This window comes from Molothrus aeneus, chromosome 21, assembly GCF_037042795.1.
Source record: "Molothrus aeneus isolate 106 chromosome 21, BPBGC_Maene_1.0, whole genome shotgun sequence".
NCBI classification, from domain to species: Eukaryota; Metazoa; Chordata; class Aves; order Passeriformes; family Icteridae; genus Molothrus; species Molothrus aeneus.
This window is the reverse complement of record NC_089666.1, coordinates 3,270,682-3,294,698: the sequence shown is the minus strand read 5'-3', so window position 1 is coordinate 3,294,698 and position 24,017 is coordinate 3,270,682. Positions and strand designations below refer to the sequence as shown.

General features: G+C 47.4%; 2 protein-coding genes across 4 annotated transcripts; one reads left to right on the top strand and one right to left on the bottom strand.

Annotated features, from left to right (window-relative positions):
• Nucleotides 1-241: 241 nt before the first annotated feature.
• Nucleotides 242-12,218, top strand: MTHFR (methylenetetrahydrofolate reductase). Of its 3 annotated transcripts, none has more exons than XM_066563894.1 (12): nucleotides 242-356; nucleotides 3,104-3,355; nucleotides 4,401-4,639; nucleotides 4,936-5,046; nucleotides 5,214-5,407; nucleotides 5,871-6,121; nucleotides 7,318-7,452; nucleotides 8,279-8,459; nucleotides 8,832-9,014; nucleotides 10,299-10,400; nucleotides 10,636-10,755; nucleotides 11,368-12,218. In XM_066563894.1, the coding sequence occupies exons 2-12, from the start codon at nucleotides 3,114-3,116 to the stop codon at nucleotides 11,563-11,565; spliced, it is 1,956 nt and encodes a 651-aa protein (XP_066419991.1). In that variant the 5' UTR covers nucleotides 242-356; nucleotides 3,104-3,113; the 3' UTR covers nucleotides 11,566-12,218. The 3 variants fall into 3 exon arrangements, with proteins under 3 accessions (XP_066419991.1, XP_066419990.1, XP_066419993.1); XM_066563893.1 differs by having other exon boundaries at nucleotides 259-356; nucleotides 2,944-3,355; XM_066563896.1 differs by lacking the exon at nucleotides 242-356 and adding an exon at nucleotides 1,079-1,103.
• Nucleotides 12,219-13,186: 968 nt separating this feature from the next.
• On the bottom strand, nucleotides 13,187-21,266 carry C21H1orf167 (chromosome 21 C1orf167 homolog). Its single transcript, XM_066564137.1, has 9 exons — nucleotides 21,205-21,266; nucleotides 20,469-20,677; nucleotides 19,600-19,744; nucleotides 17,170-17,434; nucleotides 16,499-16,607; nucleotides 16,048-16,255; nucleotides 15,118-15,253; nucleotides 14,279-14,389; nucleotides 13,187-13,567 (listed from the first exon to the last, which is right to left on the bottom strand). Exons 2-9 carry the CDS (start codon nucleotides 20,647-20,649, stop codon nucleotides 13,508-13,510), a joined length of 1,215 nt encoding a protein of 404 aa, XP_066420234.1. The 5' UTR covers nucleotides 20,650-20,677; nucleotides 21,205-21,266; the 3' UTR covers nucleotides 13,187-13,507.
• Nucleotides 21,267-24,017: the final 2,751 nt, after the last annotated feature.

Below are 24,017 nucleotides of genomic sequence, written 5' to 3'. Positions count from 1 at the left end.
GCCCCGCCCGCCCCGCGCGTCACTGCGCGCGCCGGCCCCGCCCGCTCAGCATGGCCGCTCCCCCTCAGCCCCCTCAGCCCCGATCGGCCTCGCCTGCGCACGGCCGCGCCCCCACTGCCGGCCTGGCCGCGCCCCGTCCCTTGCCGACAGCGTTCCCTCCCGTAGCCCCGCCGGTCCCGCCTCCTCGGCCCGCTCTGGCCGCACCCCCAGGCCCCGTCCGGCCCTCAGCCCCGCCCCGGCCCGCGGCGCCATGTCGGGTGAGGGCAGCCGCGGGCCCACACGTGACGCGCCCGGCCGCGGCCGCCTTTAAAGCGCGGCGGGCGAGCGGCGCAGGCGGCGCCCGACAGCGGCCGCAGGTGAGCGGGGCCCGGGAGCGGGGGTTCTATCGCTGCCCCACCGCCCGGGGCTCTTCCCGGCCCGTCTGCCCGCCGGCTGCTCCGGCCGGGCCGTGCTGTGCTGTGCTGCTGCTGAGGTGAAGGGGCGATTGGGCTGCAGTGACCTGCCTGGCTCCAGTCCCCTCCCCAGCACTCGGGATCGCAGGTGCCGCTCCTCACCTTCTTCCCCGGCTGCCGGGCTCCTTCCGGCCCTTCCCCCTCGGCTGTCCCGTGGCCCCTCAGGTGTTCGGGCGGTGGATGCAGCCCCGGTCCCTTGGGGTGCCCGCCTGGCCTCAGGCTGATGCCGTGGCCCTGGAGCAGCGTGTGCACCCTGTGAGAAAAATGCATCTGCTGCAGCCGAGTTTAGTCTGGAAGGTAAAACTGAGCTTAGGGGAATGCAGGCTCCACGCTCTCTGTGTTGGTGTTAGCTCAGGGCTGGAAGGAGTTGGGATACAGATTCCACGCTCTGTGTGTCGGTGTCAGCTCAGGGCTGGAAGGAGTTGGAATACCAACATCATAAAAACCACAGCAGGTGCATCCATGGTGAGCATCAGAGGTGTGCTGAGCCACGGATCTTTCAGCCCTGCAGCGTGACAAAGACAGGAGTAGGAGTGTCGACAGGTGTTAAAAGTTGTCTTACTTTGCTGCTGTTCTTGTTGTTTAGGCTTATCTTTTTTCTCTTTGCAATAGCTAGAAGTATCTGACAGCAAATCTGTGATGCATATCATGGTAAGGAAATTGTTCCAAATGCTGCCCGTAGATGAAAATCTAAGTGTGTCGTTTTCATGTCTTCATGATTTGATATTGCTAGTAAGATAAGGAGCTTAGCTCAACAGCCAGTCTCATTTTATAGAGACATAGAGACCTGAACCCTTTTTCCATGTGATGGGTGTTAAAATCTCAAATCAGAAAACAAAGCTCCTTTAATTTGCCTGCAGGGCTGTGCCATGCTTGCTAGGAATGCAATGCTGGGAGCTGACAGCATGTGATTGTGAAGCCCTAGCTTGATCACCAACGTGTGCTTGGGGATAATTCTCCCAGATTAATGCATGTGGATGTCAGGCAGAGTCCCCTGAGCCTGGTCAGGGCTGTGACTGTGCACCCAGTTGGCTTTGCTTCACCTGTCAGTTGGTCTGTGCTGCTGATTTTTACTGCAGCTGCTATGTTGGTACACAGGAGAGCTTGGAACAGAAAGCCTGCGCTTCTTTCTCACATCTCCTGCCAGCTGGACAGGTTCCTCAGGTGATAAAAGTAGACTTTCTCTCAAAAGGGTTTTGCTTGATTGGCAGCTCAAGTGTAAACAGTAGAAGATGAGTTCAAAGTCTTCTTGGCTGAACTAAACCCACAGACCTGATGATAAGGACTGAGAGTGTGATGGTTCACGCAACTGCTTCCTCCAAAACAGCTCCAAAGTTATGTAATGCTTGGACATGCTGCTTGCCAGTGAGAATTTTAAGTTTTGGCAGGTACTAAAGCAAATAACACAGATCCAAATATTGTGGTAGCTCTTCCATAACTGTCTGAGGTAATCCCTACCTCGTTTTAAAGTCACAGGATGGGACATTTTGCAGAGCTAAGTGGAGTTGGGTATCCTAAACCTACTTGTACCACTGACTTGCAGTGATGTTTTGCTTTCTGTAATGCCAAGCAAGCACAGCTGGTCTCGTTGCAAGACAGGGAGATGAGGATGGTCCCTGCAGGCCTTGTTTCCAAGCAGCCACAGTTGTTGACAAAAGGAACAGCATGTCTGGTAAAGAATTGGGTGTGTGCAATGGGGCTGGCATAGGGGACAGTTGTCTGTGGAGAAGGCTAAGGGTTAAAAATGCAGGTGTGAAGCCAGCAAAGAAAACAAAGGACAGTTTGTGGGGATGGCCTGGTCAGAGGGGATTCTGTGCTTTGTTTCTGACATAGCAATAGTTTGTGCATTCTGGAGTACCTGCCCCATTAGCACTGACTCTCCTACCTGCACTGTAAGCAGTGCTGCCTTTTGGGAACAAACAGGATGGAAACAGTACAAGAAGCAGCTGCAGTAGACAATAAAAAGTATCTGCTGGCATGCCTGAAATAGGGGTCTCCTCAAGCCAGGTCTCATAAGCTCTTGGAGATCTATTTCACACCCAAGATAGCTCAACTACCTTAGAAGGCATAAAATCAGCAGGGTGGATTCTGTGGTAGTGTTGGAAACAAAAAGGTTTTAATAAAAGGCAAAATAACAAAACTCTTTACAGAGAAAAACTGAGCCAGGTGCAAGAGGTTCTTGCTCCTGGTAAAACACCTCACAAAAGCCATTGGTTTCTTTCTCTTCTTTTTCTAGTAAATTGCTCAGGTGGAACTTTTTGGCTCCTGTCCAATTAGCTATCCTTAAGTTTGAGGTGAAGTCCCCCAGGTCCTATGAGGAGTCTTCTTTGCTAATTGAGGAGAGAAACTTCTGGACTTATTTCCTCTTTAATGGGACAAAGGAGAGTTTTGTCACTCCATCAACAGGGGGCACATTCCTATGCATGCCCAGCCCAAGGCTGCAGTCACTATCAGCACTATCTAAACGTGCTTTTTCCTGTGTTTTCTCCAGATTTCCCACTACAGCTTACAGTGAAAGCTGGCAAAAGGTGATGGTGATGAATGCTGGGCCTTGGCGTAGGCTTCTTCAACCATCTGCCGCTCACCTCAGCAGTCCCTGCTCCATGCACACACCCACGTACCGACCATCCTCTTTGTGCTCCCCTCTGCAGAGCTCTCACCATGGTTAATGAGACCCAGCATTCCTGCAGTGCCAGCTCCAGCTCCAGGTCCGATGGCGGCAGCAGCAGCGGCAGCGAGAGCTCCAAGGACAACTCGCGCTGCTCCACCCCCGTGCTCGATGCCGACCGGCACGAGCGGCTGCGGGAGAAGATGCGCCGCCGGCAGGACGCTGGGGACAAGTGGTTCTCCCTGGAGTTCTTCCCTCCACGCACAGCCAACGCTGCTGTCAATCTCATCTCCAGGCGAGTGCTGCAGGGTAGGAGAGGGGAGGTATCTGTGGTGGAGGGCAGGGAAATAGCTGACTAACAGAGGCAGGCTCTGCTCCATGCTCTGTCTCCCCTTCCAGGTGACAAAGCAGGTAGTGGGGCTGTGCTTTCCTGCTGAGGAGGGTAATGGACACCAAGTAACTTGTCTTCCTTGGAGGCCCTGAAGAGTTAAGTGTCACGGTGGGATTACTGAGGGGCCAGGTTGTTTCCCCACTCCCATGCCCTGGGAAGATGGAGTAACCCCAATGTCATGTTCTGGGTCTGAAGCACAATGCTGGGGCAGAAAAGTACCTAGTAAAAGCAGAAAATATTCCTTGATGGACAGTGTGCCAAAATCTCTGCAACAGATTCCCATTTCCTTTCAATATTCATCCAGCCACTATGGTTTGTGCCTCTGTACTACAGTTTTAGCCTCTGACACAGGTATCCACATCTATGTGCTAAATGAAAGCTGATAGGTCACAGCAGAGCTAGGAGTTACTCTGGAGCCCCAGGAGCCACCATGGACATGCCTGGAGGAGGAAAGAGTATTTCATAATTCTTTTTATAATTGATATAAGCCAATGGCATATGTTGAACAGAAGGGCCTGTTCCACCTTGGAGCAGGAGAGAGACAAGTTAGGGAAGCCCTGTGGCCTCTACAGTTCAAGGTGGCAACAGAGGCTGCAGCATAGTCTCCTATCCCAAAAGGAATGGGACTTGCATTGCTGTCTGTCAGAAGCTGTGTCAGTCTGTCAGAGTATGCAGGGAGAGTCTGTTGTACACAGAACACCTCCATTGCTGCCTCTTCTATGAAATTGTAAACTGTTCCCCATACAGCCTTCAAGGATGGCTTTCCTTATTTACATCTTGCTAATTTACTTGCTAAACTCTTAGTGCAACGCTTTAGTGATCTGTCCTGTCGCTGTCATCCAAGCTCTCTCTGCCTGCTGCTGGCATTCTAGCAGTGAGCAGGATACTCAAGGCACAGGGAGGGGATTTGGCTCTCTGCTGTAGGCTAACACAGCTTTAAACCCTACAGGTTTGACCACATGGGAGCAGGTGGTCCCCTCTTCATTGACGTGACATGGCACCCTGCAGGGGACCCAGGATCTGACAAGGAAACCTCTTCCATGATTATTGCTTACACTGCAGTGAACTACTGTGGCCTGGAGACCATCCTGCACATGACCTGCTGCAACCAGAGCAAGGATGACATCACAGGGTACCTGCAGAAGGCCAAGAGGCTCGGGCTGAAGAACATCATGGCACTGCGTGGAGGTGAATCCTTCTGTCCTGTGATGTTAGTGCAGAGTGCTGCTGCTGTGTCCAATTCCAGAGTAAAACCAGAGAAGATTTAGGGGCTCCTTCTGCAGGAATTAATTACTGAGACTGTGTTTCACCTGAGCCCTTTGTTAGCAGTGCCTTCAGCTCAAGGGCAGACAAAGCCAGTCCATAGGTAAAACTGCAGATTTGGGAGTTCAGCTGTCTTCCTTTTGATACCAGGTTTTTACAGAACTACTGGATCTGAGTTCAGCAAACAGTTGGAGAGAGCTGTGGATTTGTTCTCTTTTCAGATCCTGCTGGTGAGGAATGGGAGGAAGAAGTAGATGGTTTCAACTACGCCATTGATCTGGTTAAGCACATTCGCAATGAATTTGATGATTACTTCGACATCTGTGTGGCAGGTAAATGCCTTCTATTGCAGAGTGTGCAGGGTCTGAGACAGGGAAATCAGCTCAACAGTCCCTCCCTGGACCTAGGCTGTGACAGTACAATCAGATTGGATGCTTCCTAATTTCTGCATGTTGTCCTGACCACCATTTTTCATTTTTTTTCCCCCTTCTCCCCAAAGGCTACCCCAAGGGTCATCCTGAAGCAGAGAGCTATGAGGCAGACCTGAGGCACCTGAAGGAGAAAGTCTATGCTGGAGCAGACTTCATCATTACACAGCTTTTCTTCCGACCAGAAACCTTTCTCAAGTTCATGAAGGATTGTCAAGCCATTGGCATTACCTGCCCCATTATTCCTGGCATCTTCCCTATACAGGTGAAATCCAGTAATTTGGATTTAGGGAGGGAATAAGGATATAGGATGTTAGGTATTTGTGGGTCAGGGCCTGAGAGAGGTCTGTAAATATCCACAAAATTTCAGGGAAGAGAGACTGCTGAATGTAATAAATCTGTCAGTGGTATGCCAAATTAAACTCTTAGCCAGGTAATAACAAGCTGAAAAGGTTTCTTGTGCCCATATGGCAGAAAGGGATATAAAGGACAATGGCCTGCAAGTCCTGAGGTCACTGAATATGCTGGGCTTGGGCAAGGATGTGGGGAGAAACGACCTAAAGTGGCATGACCTGGACTGTGTTACCATCCTAGAAATGAGGCCTGGGAGCTGATTCCAGGAGCCCCAGTTCTAAATCTCGTGGCACAAAAATCACGATAAAGTACCTGTGTTAGTGGGATGGCAAAAAAGGGTCTGGGAAAAAATGATAATCTGCATCCTCATCCAGGGCTACCACTCCCTGCGCCAGCTGGTGAAGCTCTCCAAGCTGGAAGTGCCCCAGGAAATCAAAGATGTGATTGAGCCCATCAAGGACAACGATGCAGCCATCCGGAACTACGGCGTGGAGCTGGCGGTGTCCATGTGCCGGGAGCTGCTGGACAGCGGCGTGGTGCACGGGCTGCACTTCTACACCCTCAACCGGGAGGTGGCCACCACCGAGGTCCTGAAGCGTCTGGGCATATGGAATGAGGACCCAAGGTGAGCACAATGCCTTGGCTTCTGTTAGTTCCCCTTTTCTGTCCATCTGTCCATCCATCCCCTCTACTGAAGGTACAAATAATGGATGGGTGTCACCATGATGTTTTCTTGAAAATCCCTTTGCCAGGATTTTTCTCCTGAGAAGCTTCAGGAAAAGAAATGTAAGCAATAATTATCTGATTGCTTGAAATGTGGTTTGGGGGTTGCTTACCAACAGGTGCATCTTTGATTGGTGTAGTGTGAATTGTTTTTAATTAATGGCCAATCACAGCCAGCTGTGTCAGACTGAGTCTGTCATGGGTTTTTATTATCACTCTTGTTGAGCCTTCTGAGGTCTCCTTTCTCTTTTTTAGTATAGTTTTAGTATATATTTTTCTATTGATATGGTATTGATATGGTATTGATATGGTATTGATATGGTATTGATATGGTATATTATAGAATATAATATATCAGCCTTCTGAGAACTTGCAGTCAATTCTCATCTCTCACCTCATCCTGGGGACCCTCACAACACCACAACAGATGGGTCAATACCTCTACTCTCCTTTTCTCCTTTTCTTTTTTCTTTTATCACCTTTTGCATTCAGTAGTTCACCCTTCCCACAGATCTCCAACAAAAGCTGGGAGGAATAGAGGAGACAGCCAAAGGAGGAGTTTGTTTGTTTTAGTCAAGTAGCTTTAAAGCAGGCATTGTGGGACTCTAAAAATCCAGAGCTTAGAGCTGCCACTTGGAAGAAACACGTTTTTGATGACCATCACAAGCCCTTACAGGCCAGGGTTATGCTCCCACTGTGGATTTCTAGGGGTTTCTGCAGCTGAGAAGGGGAATGTGGACTTCTCCCTGAATCCACAGGCTTCAACACAGACAAGAAACAGCAAAGGAAAATTGACAGCTGTTTTTTATTTTTCCTTGAAGTAGCTCCCCATGGTGCTTTGCCCTTACCTTTTCCAATTTCAGGTGTCAGTCCTGTACCTTAACATTAAATAGACCCTACCGAGCATCCTGTGAGGGAACTGAGTAGGAAATATTTCCCATAAAGGAAGAAGAGTTTCCTGTTTTACTTCTTGACAACCAGAACTCTTTTCAGCCCCTGTTACTTCTCCCCAGGGGCAAACTGCACCACAGGAAGGCTTCCAGCCTTTACTGGAAAGTCAGCAGAGGAACTGTGTTAACATCTGCTCATCCCCTGCAGGCGGCCTCTGCCCTGGGCAGTCAGTGCCCACCCCAAGAGGAGAGTGGAGGATGTGAGGCCAATCTTCTGGGCCTCCAGGCCAAAGAGTTACATCTACAGAACCCAGGAGTGGGATGACTTCCCCAATGGCCGATGGTAAGCGGGTACCTGCTGTGGGGATCCAGTTGTGGGTTCCTCTGGGTCTGGAGTGAAGGCACTGAGACAGGAGTTCATGTTCACACTCAGGTGTTTATCATTTTTATTATTTCTTATCAATGAAACAGTCTCACTGCTGTGAGTTCTGCAGCCTTTCATTAGAAGGCACAAAATGGCCAACAATCTCTTGGTACAAGGGCTTTTCAGACTAAACTGTCCAATTAAGAGCTGACACCTGGATTATTTCCCCTTTTATAACCCAGTAACTGATCCCAAAGAGCTGCAATGCAGACTTTTCTGCCCAATTACAAAATGCCACCCAAACCCATGAAGAAGAAACCCAGGACAACACCCTGTGCCCTCCATCTTGCTGCCATCCACAACACACTAAAAATCCCAAAACCTCAATTTCTCACTGAGTGACACACCTACACTGCTCTCTAGAATCTATTTCACACTTTTGTGGATTCCAGTCTATCTTGAAGTCTGGGAAACTTTCTCCATGAATGAGGGTCAGAGTCAGTGCTCCCTGGGGGTCAGGGTACCCCAGAGCAGACACAGAAATATTCCCAGAGCCCTGGGTTTCCACAATGTGCAGGAAGGGAGCAGTGGTGGGAAAGCCTGGGCACACCTGAAGTATCTTTAACAAAGTGGTCCCCTGTTGCTTGGATTTGAGTGAGGTGAGATGAATAGCACCAAGATGTTGAGACTTTTGGTGTCAAGGTGGGTTTTGTTGGGTACTTCTCTTGCTGCTTGGCTCTTCCTGCATCACCAGATCAGCTCATTTTCCTCAGTAATTTCAGGTCTGTGTCTTCTTCCCTTACAGGGGTAACTCCTCCTCTCCAGCTTTTGGGGAACTGAAGGATTATTACCTCTTCTATCTGAAGAGCAAATCTCCCCGTGAGGAGCTTCTGAAGATGTGGGGAGAAGAACTGACCAGTGAGGAAAGTGTCTTTGAGGTGTTCACATGTTACATCACTGGAGAGCCCAACAGGAATGGGTACAAGGTGAGAGGCCAGGAAGGGGTGGTCAGTGTGCCACAAACAATAGTGCACATTTTCCTCTTGTTCCTGCTACCACATTGTTTTTCTAAAGAAGAATTAGCACTTCTCTATCCAAAGGGATTTCCTGGCACACTGGTTGAAGGGGGTCCAACAGCCAGAGCTGAGGCTCAGCATAAAAGAGCATACAGGACCAGTATTGATTGACTTCAGCACTCTTAGAGTTGTGCATATCCTAACCCTTGAACCAAACCTGGGAATTCTCTCCTGAAGCAGGAGTGTTTGAGACTGTTAAGGCACTGCTGAGTTACTTCAACACCCAGACGGAATTCCAAGGGTTGTTACACCATTGTGAGCCATCCTTTCTCCTCATGGTAGGTCACCTGTATGCCTTGGAATGATGACCCTCTTGCTACTGAAACCAACCTCCTGAAGGACCAGCTGGAGAAGGTCAACAGACGAGGAATCCTGACCATCAACTCCCAGCCAAACATCAATGGCAAACCATCCACAGACCCCATTGTGGGCTGGGGCCCCAGTGGAGGTTATGTTTTCCAAAAGGTACTGTATTTCTCTGGGCTGGGCAGCCAAGAGTTTGACCTGCTTTGCTCTCTGTCAGGCTGGGAGCTCCCAGGCTTACATCCACATAATCTTTCTGTCCACACCTTATCTTACTGCATTCTTGGTGAGATAAGGCAAAGCTCCTTTGGTGTCTTAAGAGCCATAATGCCATCTCTATGGCTGTTCCCCCCCACTTCAAAACATCTACTGAACATCTGTAGAGTTTCATGGTTTTATTCTTAGCAAGTAATTATTGGTAACTTATTTCTATTATATATACACGTGTGCCTGCCCCCTGCATCTGATTCAGTGATGCACAAAGCACCCAGGTTTTTCACACAATGAGAATCAATGGGATAGTATCTCTACCACCCAGCATCTCATGGTGATAAATAGATATTTTAAAATTTCCTCTGTCCTTCTGTATGTCAGAGTTCTCCACGGTTGCCCCCAGCCCCGTGCACTGTGCTGTTTAGACAATGATCATATTCCTTCCCTGGCCTGCAAACAGTCATGCCTGCCATGCCTGTCTCCCCCTGTCAGGCATTTCAGGCCCTAGAATGGCTGTGATAGGAATATCCCATCAAGGTAAATGCCAGGCAAGTAGCTCCTACTGGGAAACAAAGCATCCTTGTTCAAAAGGGATCCAAACCTGGTAAAGCCAGAGACCAGCAGATGGCAAATGCATTTATGTTTTCAAAGGAAGAAATTCCCCTGAGGTGAGGGAAATCCATCATCTCACGCAATTGCCAGGAAATGGGGGGAGGGAAGCAGTTGTTGGGAGCAGCCAAGCACAGAATTTGGTTATATAAGCACACAGGGAGAATTGTGAACAAAAGATGAGGACAGGGAGTGGTGCTTGGGAGGGGCCAGCTGAGACCCCAGAGTTCTGCTCTCACCAGGCTGGGCTGCCTTGGCAGGACACTGCTGTAAAATGAAGATTAAGCTCAGGCTTCTTCCAGGCATTCTGGCAGATTGCTTCCTTGAGCAGCAGTTGTGGTAACACTGGAGTTTGTTCCTGCTCATGGACTTAGCTGATGCAAAGCAGGCAGCCTGTAGCTTTCTTCAGTGCACTGCTCCTGGGCTGTTCCTCTGCTCTCCCCAGTTATTTTTTCCCCTAGCTCACTTACTGCAGAGGCTCGAGCAAGAGTAAATTAGTATGTGTTTCTGGGAATGAACATACAACCCCAGACTCTACAAATGTCATTGTTTACCTGTATTTGTCCAGTTCTGTTGTGATTTAAGGCTCTGATTCTCTTCCCCCTTCTCCATCCCTCCCTGCAGGCATACCTGGAGTTCTTCACCTCCAGTGAAATTGTCAGGGCACTGCTCAAAGTGCTGAGGAGGTACGAGTTGAGAGTGAACTACCATATTGTCAATGTCAAGGTAAGGCCATTATTCACAGGACACTTTCCTTTCATTCCTTTCACCACCTTGGGAGAGACACAAATACCAAATATTCAGACATGAGGGCTGATGAAGGGAAGGGAAAGTAAAGCACTTCAGCTGTGGTGTGCAGAATGTCTGGTCCCTAAACAAGGAGAGGGTAAATAAACTCTTTCCAACTAACTCAGTCCTTCTTCCAGCAGTTGCTTCAGAAAGGTTTTCCTTCCTTTGTCAGGGTGAGAATATCACCAATGCTCCAGATCTGCAACCCAATGCTGTCACTTGGGGCATCTTCCCAGGAAGGGAGATCATCCAGCCCACTGTAGTGGATCCTGTGAGCTTCCTCTCCTGGAAGGTGAGTCCTGCCTTCTGTTGGATACATTGCTGTGATTCCCTGGAAATTCAGAGTGTCTGGTTTAGTTTATATCTCTTAAACCCCTCAGAATTGAGGGCTGTTGCTATATTGGCTTGCAGAGGTCTTGTTCCTCCTGCTCCCTCAGCTCCAGCAAGAGCTGTTGCCAGACAGAAAGCACCCAGTAATGAGGACTGAGAGCTGCTACTGTTACTGTACCAGGCCTCAGAAGAACAGGAGATTCTGATAAATTTCCCCTCTGTAATTTTCCTGTGCCAGAAATGCTGGCAGGGGAACAGAAACACTCCTGTCAGCTGTACCTGTGCAAGGGGATTTTATCAGCAGTTAAACTGGAAAAGAGGGTGGACAGTGGCTCTTCCTCCCCTCTTACACATACAGGGGCAGCATTGAGCCATGCATTGCACTGCAATGTGTCTCCTTTCAGCTCTGAGCACTTTGTGCTGACTGGAAAGCATAAGGCTCCTTGCTCAACTGTGAGCATTTTTACTGTGAAGAAACAAGGCACACTCTGGCCAGTCATGTGTAACACGTGTACCTAAATCAAGTAAGGTCAAGATGTCTCACAACTGCCAATTGTTGTTGTTGCTGTGGCAGGATGAGGCCTTTGCACTGTGGATCGAGCAGTGGGCCAAGCTCTATGAAGAGGAGTCGCCCTCCCGCATGATCATCCAGTACATCCATGACAACTATTACTTGGTCAACCTGGTGGACAATGACTTCCCGCTAGAAAACTGCCTCTGGCAGGTCGTGGAGGATACTTTTGAGCTGTTGAACTCTCCACCTCAGCAGTGAAAATTCTTTTTCTAATCTCTTACTTCCTCCTCCCATCCACTGACCTCGGGGAATGCAGCAGCTCCTGTGTTGACAATGAACACACTCCCACACGGTGACCAGGGTGGTGCTCTGATCTGCCCTCACTTTGTGCTCCTCTGTCCCCACACAAAAGCTGCCTGAGCCATTCTCACTGAGCATTAGCCAGAACTACCTGAACCTCTGAGCCGAGGCTCCAGACTAAGCCCAAAGGCCAGGGTCTGCAGGATGAAGAGCTGCTAATCATGGTTAAGCTAATTACAGTAACAGAAGAACACTAGATTCTGGTAACTCTCCCCTCTGGTAACTTTGCTGTGCCAGAAATGCTGGCAGGGGAACAGAAACACTCCTGTCAGCTGTACCTATGCAAGGGGATTATATCAGCAGTTACCAAACTGGAAATGAAGGTCAAATTGCTTTTATATTGCACTCTTAAAATAGATTTCACAGTTGATCATCAGGCACTTTTGCACTCACTCCAGAAGAAGGTTCAAATTTTCTTCCTAACTTTTCTCCTTGTATTGTATTTCCTGTTTTCTTTTTTAATAGGACTATGGGAATTTCCATTTGGAAAAACTAAGTAGGAATCATAGTATTTCCTAGATTACATACAATAAAATACATGCATATAAATGTCTCTTTTATTAGGCCATGCTCTAGCAGAGACTCATGTTGTTTGCTAATTAATCACCTGGCACAAGGGAAAACTTTAAGAAAATCAATTGTTTCTGGGGCACCCCCTGCCTTCACTTTCAATGCATGTCCTGAGTATGGGAGAGTGGAGAAAGTGTAAATTCTAGAATTTACCAAAAGTAGCCAGCTACACTATTGAGCTCAATTCTGCAAGGTCAGGTACTCTTTTCCAACGCCTGTAGGGAAAGATAGGTTATCTTTGCTGAGCTAAGCTTATCTTTCCTGACCTAATGCCTCTTAACAGCCTCAGGCCCCAAGGCATTGGAATAAGGGGTTGGGGAAGCTACTGAGGCTGCTTTGTGTACTTAACAATCCTGCAAAGCTGCCACAGGCTAGGAAAACTACCTTGGAGCGGTTCCCAGTGGGATTTCAAGATCCCTGCCATGCTGTGAGCATCTCTTTCAAACAAGGAAGGAAGAAAAGCCTTTTCCAGATTGTTCAGACCCTCTCGTTACAGCTGCCTGAGAGCGGGCTCATATATCCAGGGTAATTACAAGGCATCAATCATAGAGGCAAGTAATGGGAAGGCTGGGGATCAGACACGCCTGTCTAGCCTCAGCAAAGCTTTTGGTGCTCAGCTGTTCCCAGCAGGTTTCTTCATACCTTGCCCATTCAGCACAGAAATGAAGCAGCAGGAAGCAGTCAGGAGGTTGGCCACCCACTGAAAGGCTTAATGAAGAGCTGATGGACCTAGACAGGGGGAGGAGGTGGGAGCCATGTGGAAACCTGCCCCCCCTCCAGGGGAAAAGCCAAATCTAAAAATAAAGAGCTGTGTTTGCACCTACCCAAGCCAGACTTTGAAATCAAAAGGATCCAGCACTCACAAACTCCTGCTCATCTCTAAGACTCTGTTTGCATACTCCCCCTTGACACCAAGCTCCTGGCCAGGGAAAAAACAAAGGAAAGCCTGTAAAGCTTTTCTGCCCTTTAATCAGAACTCCAGCAAAAGCATGGTCCAGACAAGAAGAGAATGCAACCTCACAACTGTAAGTAACTTCTCTGTTTGTGTTGCTAAGGAGGTAAGACACAAGTCCTTTAAAGAGGACCTTTCACTAGGTACAATCTCTTCCTGGTTGTTCTTTGGCTGTCATCCTTCTGACTGGCAGCACAGCTTTTATTGTAGGAGCAGAGTGTTCTTTCTTGACAGCACAGGACCACCTCTTTGTTGTGACAGGAGCTGGATCCTCCACGTGTCCTGAATTGAGCAGCAGCTGCAGGCAGGCCCCTCCATTCAGCAAGATCCTTTGTCCTTACACTGGAATGCTGTGAGCTGCCACCACCTTCCAAAGGCCTGAAAGAGCAAAGTGCACAAATCAAACACTTGGGTTACCCTTGAGGGGCTGCAGCCACTCTTACAGAACCCCTAAACGTGGCTTTCCTAGCAATGGCTCTGCCAGCTCCTTAGCCTTCACTCAAAACCCTTCCCTGTCTCTCCTGGAGCCAATATGGGGCGTGCAGAGTACAAATCAGTGTCAGAGAAGAAAGACCAATGCCCTCTAATTTCAGTACCTGCTCCTGTCTCCTTAAAGGAGGCCCTAATCCTGCATGAATCTTTGGGAGGCAGGCAGAGGAGCAACTGGATATGAGTTCTAAGGCTTCGCCTGCTCACTCAAATTCATAAATTCATAGTGATTTGCTTGCCCCTGGGTGCAAGTCAGCACAGTCCTCCTGCACCAATGTGGAGCCTGTTTCTTCCCTGAGTGGGGTCTCAAGAGGCAGGGGATTAGAGGATTAACACCACTAATAGCAGCAGGGAAGGGGGCACATGTCAGGGAAATTGACTCCTGACACAAAGCTTTGAAAAACACCCATAGATGAACCCGTGTAAAGCTGGAAGCTTTTTTCCTTTTTTTACTGGCAAGTCCAATTCCTTGATGCATTCAACTTCTCCCTAAGCAAGTGCATTGTGCAGGCAGAGAGATACAGGGAACACCAGTTGTCTCTTTGGGTTGCTTTTTGTATCACTGAGGTCCACTGAATTGAAGAAGGCACAAATGCTTACCTGAGACAGGAGGCTCCTGGCTTCCTCCTGCAAAAGATTCTGCACCACACAGCTTTGCAAGTATCTTTGTCTCCACACCCTCCAGGCCTTTGCTATCAGCCGCTGCTGGTCCTGAAGGAAAAGAGGCAGCACACAGATTAACTGGGCTCTGGCAGCAAAGTTTCCTCACTTCCCTCCAGGCCCACCTTGTTCCAGTTGCTTCATGAGTGCCTCTTAAAGAATTTGCCCTGGTAACAACACAGGACTAATAACAGAGCTCTTGCTGAGCTACTCTCTGCAGCACAGTGTGGGTAAATCCCAGTGCCCTGGGGAGAGGACAATGCCCCACTGTGCCCCAGCACAGCTCCTCACTGACTAGGGACATGCTCACACTCTGCAGGCATCATCTTGTTACCTGGGCAGGCCAGAGCACAGCTCACACAGCTAATGCCCAGGAACCTGGCAGGACATGCCTATGAACAGAAGGGGAAGCCAAATGACAGCTCATGGTAAACTGTGGACACCAGTGGGATGTAGCAGGAGCACAGATGAGGACAAGGATTGTAATAACTGCTGTGAACTTTTGCACAGTCTATAGACAATCTAGACAAAGCCTGTTTCAGCTTCCCATCTGTAAGGGCTAAGCACAACTAAATCTGTGGATATGCCAGTCTGCCAAGCTGACATTCCAAGAAGAACAATGGAAAAACCAGCCACAGCAGTAAATCAAGATTTTTGGTGCCTACTGGTGTTTGTTAAACCCCCAGGTCTCATCTCCCAGGATGTATGGGAGGCTACAGGCAGAGCAGGCTTGCCCAGTAACACCCATCACTGCCACCCCAGTGGCACCAGACACTCACCAGCACCTGAGCCAGTATCACCCCCCTGCTGGCTTCCCTCCACTGATGCCATCCCCTTGCCAGACAGAGCAGTTTCCTGTTGTGCTGGCACCGGTGCAGTACCACTGTGTGATGCCACCTCTTCAGATATCTCCTCCTGCAGGCAAAAGAAGCAAATAAGCTTTACCAGCCATACAAGGGAGCCCTTCCCTGATGGTATTGATTTATTAAAAATATGGATATTGATCTAGTACCAATAACCAACTGTGACAGACAAAGACTCTCTAACAATTTAAAGTTAGAAAGTGAATGTTTATTTATGTTTATTGTGGGATAGCTCCCAAACACACACTGCAATTTACAGGTGATCACAGAGTCCTTTTGTCTATACGAGTATTGAATACCCAAAATACAAATGCATATTCATAACTTTGGTACATCCCATTCCCCACTTCATATGGTAGTTAGTTAAGCATGAGTAGTTTGTTCCTCAAAACGGGTCAGTGGTCCCTTTTTTGGGGAGGGGTCCCAAAATGAGGAAGTAAATGAAGTCTTCCTCGTTCTGACCTTTCTGCCTTTTCAATGCAAATATGAGAAATGAACCCTTGGTAGAACTCCCGTTCCTGTCTTCAATTGGTTCCAGAACAGGGGAGGCCTACAATTGTCTTATGCTCCTAAAAACAATTGTCTTATGTTCCTAAAAGCTATTTATCAGTTTCTATAATGAAAAATCATTATAAACCCAGCTAAGCAAACATTATGTTAACAAGCAATCAATTATTAGTTAACTACTAACTCTTAACTTCATCAAGGCCTACCCATTTATTTTGATTAATTCCAATGAAGCTTATTTCTAACTAAAACCTCAGCTCCTCTAAAATCCCTAAATTCCTGAAAAGTTTATGTCTCAGTACCAGTAAGAGGAAGCCCAGAGCCCTGCACTCCACTTACCCAAGCCACTTCTTAGCCCACTCCTCCAGGTCCACCCCTGCTGCGTTCTCCTGGATCCTTGCATGCCCACAAGAGGGTCCTACCACATCAGGTCTCTCCAGAAACCTCTCAGCCCTGTTTTGGCTCCTGTAGATCACCAGCCAGCGCTGAATGGCACTGGGAAAATGCTCAGTTGGTGCTGAATCTTCTTCTCTGCCTCTTCTGCTTTCTAAGAAACAAAAGAGGAATCACACAGGAGCTAACCTTGGAGCTAGAGAGGGAGACATCAGAGCTGCCATGAGCCCTTAGTCCTTCAACTCCTGAACACAGAAGAAATCAACTGAGTTTGATTGCCATGAGCTCCTACTCCATAGAGAAATCCCAGTCACTGAGCTGGTAAACACCAATCCCCTTTCCCTCACACTCCCCACATGGGTCTGTGAAAGGAAGAGAGGAGGGAGAATCTTCTTACTCGTGGGCCAAGAGAGAGCCATCTTTCTGCTCTTCCTGACACCTATGAGGGTACTGCGCTGCCGTAAGCACTGGGAAAAGGCAGCTGCTCTGGTCCAGTAGTTGCAGGCCTGCAAACAGAAATAACACAGCTGCAGCCAAGAGTAAACACAATGCACACAGCACTCACACAGCCCAGAGAGACAGGCTCACAGCTCTGCAGGTAGCTTAATGTGCTAGACCCCAGCCTGGAAACTGCACAGATGAGATCCCAGCAGGACTGACTCAGCCCTTCCAAATCAATGGAGCTCTTTGTAGTTTGCTAGCTGTGAGTCTTTTGAAAAAAGCTGTATCTCTGGCAGCTTACTCTGCTCTGCAGGGCCAGTGATTATCCCATCTTATCTTTGAGCAGAGAGGAAGGAGTGCTCTCATCTCTCTGGTCAAAATGTCCCCTTTCCTTATTGCTGTGCTCCATATGGTTGCTGCAATCAGTGCCAGATTATGGTGATGAAGTTGTGTGCACAGTCGGTGAAGAATTTCACAGCAGGGACTAAGCAGTCACCACAAATCAACCCAGGTTTTTATACAAGCCTTGTCACACTATCTCAGTGCCTCATGACTCACTGAGTTAATAATAGCTGTCTCATAGAGACCTTTATCTTCTCATACTTAGGGAGCTTTATCTTCTCTTACTTGTTTGACAGCGGCCACAGATCCCAGGCGCAGGGCTTGCTGTCCTCTTGCAGCCACTCGCCAGCGGTGGCAGGCTTTACCTGGAGAGGGCTCCTGCCACTTGTGGCTTCTCCCTCCTGGCACTTGCTCAGCTCTCCAGAGTTTGTCCCTCCACTTAACAAAGCTCCCAACCAGGAGACGGTGCTCTCTGACTCTTTTAAAATGAGAGAGGGCTTCACGCTGCCTTAGTTGCCATGCAGTGACCTGGGCCCAGGTGACAAGGCACCTGAAAAACAGTTCCAAGCACAGAAAAGAAGCAGATGCCTAAAGTAACAACTCCATGTCAGACCAAATTTCACCCTCTCATCTGCCCTGCAGTATCCCACATAAATGGCCAAAGCAAAACAAAGAGCATTCAACAAGAAAAAATCTGTTCCTATTACTGCTGCAATCGAGATTTATGCATTGACCTCTGTGCTTCGTGTTTTTCCAGTGCCTCATCTCTGGGAGGTGCAAGTTCAGATTCTTCAAATATCTTTCTGCTGAAAACCTGCCCTCATTTTACTTCAAGTTCCCAGCAGTTACCTGTCACCTACTCAAGAGACTCTGCTTCCCTCTGCCATTCTAGCATTTCCTCCTATTCAAAGGCCTCTGCAAACTAAATCCAATCTTATATTACATTTTTCTTTTGCCTACAAAACAAATTCTTTTCCTAGGCTGCCTTGCCAGTACACATACTTGGTCCCCCACACCAAAAAAAAAATTACTTAGCCAGTCTTCAGTCTATCTCTGTGCTACCAGCTGACCAGAAAGATGGTGCTTGATGAAGGCTTTTTCATTTTTCCATTGTGGGATGAAAGTAAAACTGTTAAAATCTCCTTCAGCATGGAACCCAGCAGATTCCTGAAATCTGCTTGCAGCATTTATGACAGCCACTTGCTGTCAAGATTCAGATTTTGTTTCTTGGCTGTCACAAACTAAGACCCTGTGTATGTGGGATGTACAACTAGAATCTTTGCAAAGACAATTTTATTCCAAAAAATCAACAACTTCAGGAGTTACTATAATCAGCACTATAAATCTGTACCCACAATAATCTTCCTGTATCTCACAGGCTGATGCACAGGAGGCCAGTCTTCCTCTGCAAGCAGAGAATGCAATCTGCTTTTAATTGTAGCTTATCCTTTGGTTCCTTGTTCCATTTGGACCTTCATTATGCAAATCACCCCACTGCACCCCTAGGGCAGAGGTGTGAATATTCTGTGCCTGGCAGGCTTTCTGGAAGATCAAGAGAAGCTGTTCCAGGTTATCTCAGCACAAAAAAATGCTCCCCTCAAAAGAGAGAGCTCATCCAAGTGAGAAATTAGAAGCACTCTCATCAAAGGAGACTCAGAAGGAAGATTAATGGTGGAGACATACTCAACAGGAAGGAGCAATATTAAGGGCTTATCCTAAATACAATTCCCATGAGGGAGCCACACAGATAGATTTGCAGAGGAAAATGCAATTGGGTGGGGTAAGTGCAGAGTCTAAACATCACAGCCACCCAAGTTTTACTGGGTTTTTAGTTGCTCTTTCCTCTGCAGATCTTTGTGTCCTCTTAGTCTGAACCTGCAATTCAAAAGAAAACCTGATAGGGCCAAACCTGCATTTCTCATACCTTAAATGAACCCTTGGCATAAATAATCTTATCCATTCTTATCCTCCTGAATTATTTTAGAGAAACACTTCAACAATCCTGGTTCACTACAGCTGGACACTTCTTTGCACTTCAGGCAGGCCTCATACAACATAAACTACAAACAAAATTGTTTCCAATAAGAAGACCACTGAACACAGTTAAGAGAGAAAAAAAATAAATTCTTGTGGTTTTGGGATCTGTCAACATAACATAAGACTCAAAGGCAGATTACAGCTTCACCTATATTGTAGTAACACCAAGATGAGTTGAATATCATGGCTCTCCCTTCATAAGCTTTATACTGCTTTGCTGCAGGAACAAATCAATTTTTCACATTAAATTAAAATCAAGACACTGTGTACAGAATCCTAAAAGACTAACTCTGTAAACATCAGATCTCTGCAAGCTCTCTGCCCACCATTCCTTTCAGCAAATACTGAAGTACAAATAAGGCTTTCAAAGTTTAAACTGCGCAAATTTGTTTGTATCTCTCCCTTGCTTAGTGCACAAATACCACCCTGCATAACTAAGACTGAATACAAGTTCTGGAAGGAAAAGAATTTTTGTATGGGAAAAATGAGTTGGGGTGTGAGGCTTTAGGTAAGAGGCCTCTTCATAGAGACATCCTCAGAGAAGTGCTGCTACAGAAGCTCCATTTATACATGAGCTATCCACACTTTCAAATCCAGGATAATACAGTGGATACCACTACATAAATTGCTCTTCATGCAGAGCTTCCCTTGGAAATGCTTTGAGAGCAAGAAACAAACCTGTGCAGGAGAAAACGTTCCCAGAATAAAACAGCATATTTCTGTTTCCTTGTTTGGTAATACCATGTGTGCAGGACCAGCCTCTTCTTCTCTTGGCAGCTGTGCCAGGCCCATTGCTGCTGCAGCTCTCCCAGAGCACGCTTCCCTGTGAGAGAGCACAGCTTCCTGAGTCAGCCCAGGGACTGCTTCTCCATTGCAGAGTCCACACAAGAGCAAAGAATACATTTCCTGCAAGCACCAAATGGGACCAAACTTGCTAAGATTTCCTGTCCTCTCTTTAGCAGCTAAAGAGACTTTTCAATTCACTTTGTAGTTTTTTGTCTGCAAGGCAGTCAGACCTTCTTTCAAATTTTCCCTGCAAGAGATCACAGATTACTTCCACTCTTATCTGCAAGGCAGTTTTCCATTAAAAACTGGGAGTTTTTCTTCCCTGGCACAGTGCAAGTACTTAGAGCATATGGAACTCCTTAAGGGATCAGGATTGTTAAGCCACCCCAAAAGATACACCCTGTTCCCAACCTGACTGCTTGGTCTGAGGAGACATGTTCAAACTTGGAATGCTGCATGGAAGTCCATGTAACTCCTCAGCTGCTAAAATACACTGCTTGAACCCTCTTTTGTGCAGGTAGAAGTGTCAAAGGAGCATCTTCCCTAATATAAAGCACAACAGAACAGTAGGTCACATGTCCAACTGATGGCCAGAAGAATGCAGTGACACATGCACTTACTGACTCCTGGAGTAGTATGTGCCTTTCCAGAGGAGCAGTGCACAGAATTCCAGCCAAAAGTGTGACTTTCTCCACCCCAACTATTCCCAGAGCTGCTCTCTCCTAGAGGGACAAGTGATGCAGTGGGATGGGGTAACTCACTCTGCCAGCAGGAATGCCAATGCCACAGAGCATCAGCAGTCATCTGGTGAACATGGCACCTGAATCTCCGGTCAGCTTCCACTTTCTGGGCCAGTCTCCTTTTCCACAGGCTGAAAGCCATCTGGACACAATGAACTCCATGTTTTAGGGCTGCTGCTGCTTCTTGGTTCTTATTTTCCATGACCCAGTGGTGCCAGCTGAGGAAGGCCCTGAGAAGGACAAAGGTTGCTGCACTGATTGTAGGAACAACTCACAAAGATACACACCTTTGTAATGGAAAATTTAACAACAAACACACACACAAGGGAGTTTTGGAAACGCATCTGATCTGTTAACATCCTTTCCCCATTAAATGTCAGGGGAAATGATGGACAGGACAAGCTGTTCAGAGGAAGGTTTTCTGCCCTGGCTGTGCCAAGCCTGTTGTGCTCTTCAGCTTTGGAATCAGTAGAGAGCAAGGCCAGTTCAGTGGATAGGAAGTTACCAGGACTTGTTATCAGCAGAGCTGGGCTTGCTTTAATTTGTGAGGCATTCCATCAAACCAGAAATTACCGTGTTCCTACATAGTAATTTTTAAGCTGGAAAAACCCCAAAATAATGGGCTGCAAAACTCCCACTGAAGACAAAATAAAATAGCTAGAGGAAGAATTTTTTTTACCTTTTTTTAAAATTAAAGCAAGTGTAAAGCTTTCAAAACAGAGAGCTTTAGGAAACTTCTGGAAATCATGATCCCTACCGAGACAGCCGAGTGCGCCTGCAGTGCTGCTGGGCCTTTACATGGTGCTGAGTTTGAGCTGACCAGACAATGAAGCACCTCTGCAGGCAGTGCTGCTCTGCTTGCTGCCAAGAACTCCTCACTGAGTTGTCAGAGGTGTAATCCTGTAATCCAGAAAGGCAAAAAAGGGCCCTGAACTGCTGTTTTATCAGTTACTCCACACAGCTCAGCTGTGTCTCCTTGCCACTGTCACTTCTGTGATTGCCCAGCTCCATCCCATCCACCCCACTTGAACAGCCAGACATGAGGGTCTAACACATCCTTTCTAATTCCCTGACATGGCCCACATGAACAGCCAGACATGAGGGTATAACTTATCCTTTCTAAATCCTTGACATGGCCCACATGAACAGCCAGACATGAGGGTCTAACACATCCTTTCTAATTCCCTGACATGGCCCACATGAACAGCCAGATATGAGGGTCTAACACATCCTTTTTAAATCCCTGACATGGCCCACATGAACAGCCAGACATGAGGGTCTAACATATCCTTTCTAAATCCTTGACACCTGCCCCACATGAACAGCCAGACATGAGGGTCTAACACATCCTTTCTAAATCCCTGACATGGCCCACATGAACAGCCAGACATGAGGGTCTAACACATCCTTTCTAAATCCTTGACATGGCCCACATGAACAGCCAGACATGAGGGTCTAACACATCCTTTTTAAATCCTTGACATGGCCCACATGAACAGCCAGATATGAGGGTCTAACACATCCTTTTTAAATCCCTGACATGGCCCACATGAACAGCCAGACATGAGGGTCTAACACATCCTTTCTAAATCCCTGACATGGCCCACATGAACAGCCAGACATGAGGGTATAACTTATCCTTTCTAAATCCTTGACATGGCCCACATGAACAGCCAGACATGAGGGTCTAACACATCCTTTTTAAATCCTTGACATGGCCCACATGAACAGCCAGACATGAGGGTCTAACACATCCTTTCTAATTCCCTGACATGGCCCACATGAACAGCCAGACATGAGGGTCTAACACATCCTTTCTAAATCCCTGATACCTGCCCTACTTCCACTCAGCTGGTAGGGAAGAGTTACCCTGAGAAAAGTCTCAATCTCTCAAATCTTCTGTTTGAGAGAGAATAAAATAGCAGTGAGACCTTCCATATGCTGATATTGAAACCCAAAGGCTCATTGCTAAATTTGAATATTCAGAAAACACTTGTATATTTACAACACTTTCTAGCCTCACCTTTTCCCATGCAGAGTAACTGGTGAGAGGCTGGGAATTATTATCTGGACTCTGCAGCACTGAAGACTGGAACTGATTTCCCACAAACCAATTTCCTCTGCAAGACAAAAGTGTTGGGTGAGGAAGGAAAGAAAGAAGAAGATAAAGTCCCCTGGAAGGATGGTGTGACATGACATGAGGGATGATCCAGAAGGAAGGAATTCAGCCAGCTCAAACAAGGGGTCACTCCTACCAGCATCCCAAAAAACCACAGTGTCCAACTCACCCAGATCCAGGGAAGGAGGTGTGCAAGCACAGCTCAGCTGGCAGCTCTGTGCACTGGTGGAGTTGAAGGAAAGAGCTGTGACACGACACATGTGTGACATCCTCAGCAGCCAGAGGGCACGAGAAGCCATGCTGGCTGCTGTCACTAAGACTGCATTCCTGCAGGTATGAAGGGAGGAACATGCTGTGAATGCCCTCACAGTGGAAGTACCCTGCTGACAGCTCTGACCATGCCATTTACTCCTTTTTTTATCAAGGATTCAGGCAAATCCAAAATGCATCCAAAGGAATTGCAGGCTAGCCATGACACCTCTGGAGAGTAAACATGTAAGTGGTGGGAAAGTTATTTCTGTACTAATAATTTCCATACTGAATCCAGAAATACATGTATTTCTATATTGAGAAAAGGGGAAATGAGCATATGCACTGTCTCAGTGAGGAAGATCTTTATATCTCATCTCTTCCACCTAGCAGCCACAAACAGAAGCAACGGTACAAGGGAAACTCACTAGCTCAGCTTCCCACCTCTCTAATTGATGACCCAGAAAAGGCACAGAGAGCATTGACTTTACACCTTTAGATTTCATTTCAGCTTGAAGACCCCACAGATTCAGCACTAAATTTTAGGCACAGTTTGCTGATGACAATACCATGTTGAAGCAGAAATTTTCCCCTGAAAAATCCCAGCAATTTAATACCTCAGAGCAGTCTAGGTGTGCCAAGACCTTCTCACCTTTTCCAGTGAGCTCTGCGAGGTCAGAGTAGCTGGTGCACTGCTGTCAAAGCCAGATGATGTTGAGAGATCCTCAGAAAACAGCATGGCAAGAGGTTCCTCACAGACAGCTCCATGCAAGTGCTTAGAACTTTGTTCAATTGTCTTCAGCATGAGATACTTTTGGTGCCATAATTTCAGAGTTTTTCTGAGTTTACACTGCTCCAAAGTCTGAGAGAAAGAGCTGAGACAGAAGATACTGAGACAGTAAAGTGAAAGAACACCAGAGGGGGTGACTAGCACAGACATGATGGACAACACACAGGGTAAAAGGGGCTCTAGCAAAAGGTACAGAAAATCAGGTGGACACTACTAATGGGGGCAGGGCTCCAGGGACTGGCTCTTCTGCACTCACTCAGCCTTGTGATGCTCACACAGCCTTGTTTTCCACAGCAGATATACTCTCTGCAGCTTCAGTTTTTGGCAGAAGTCATCAAAAGAACAGGCTGTTTTCTCCAGAAACTGTTTCTCTCCAGTCCATGATGTCTGACCTTCATGGCTCTTTGTCACA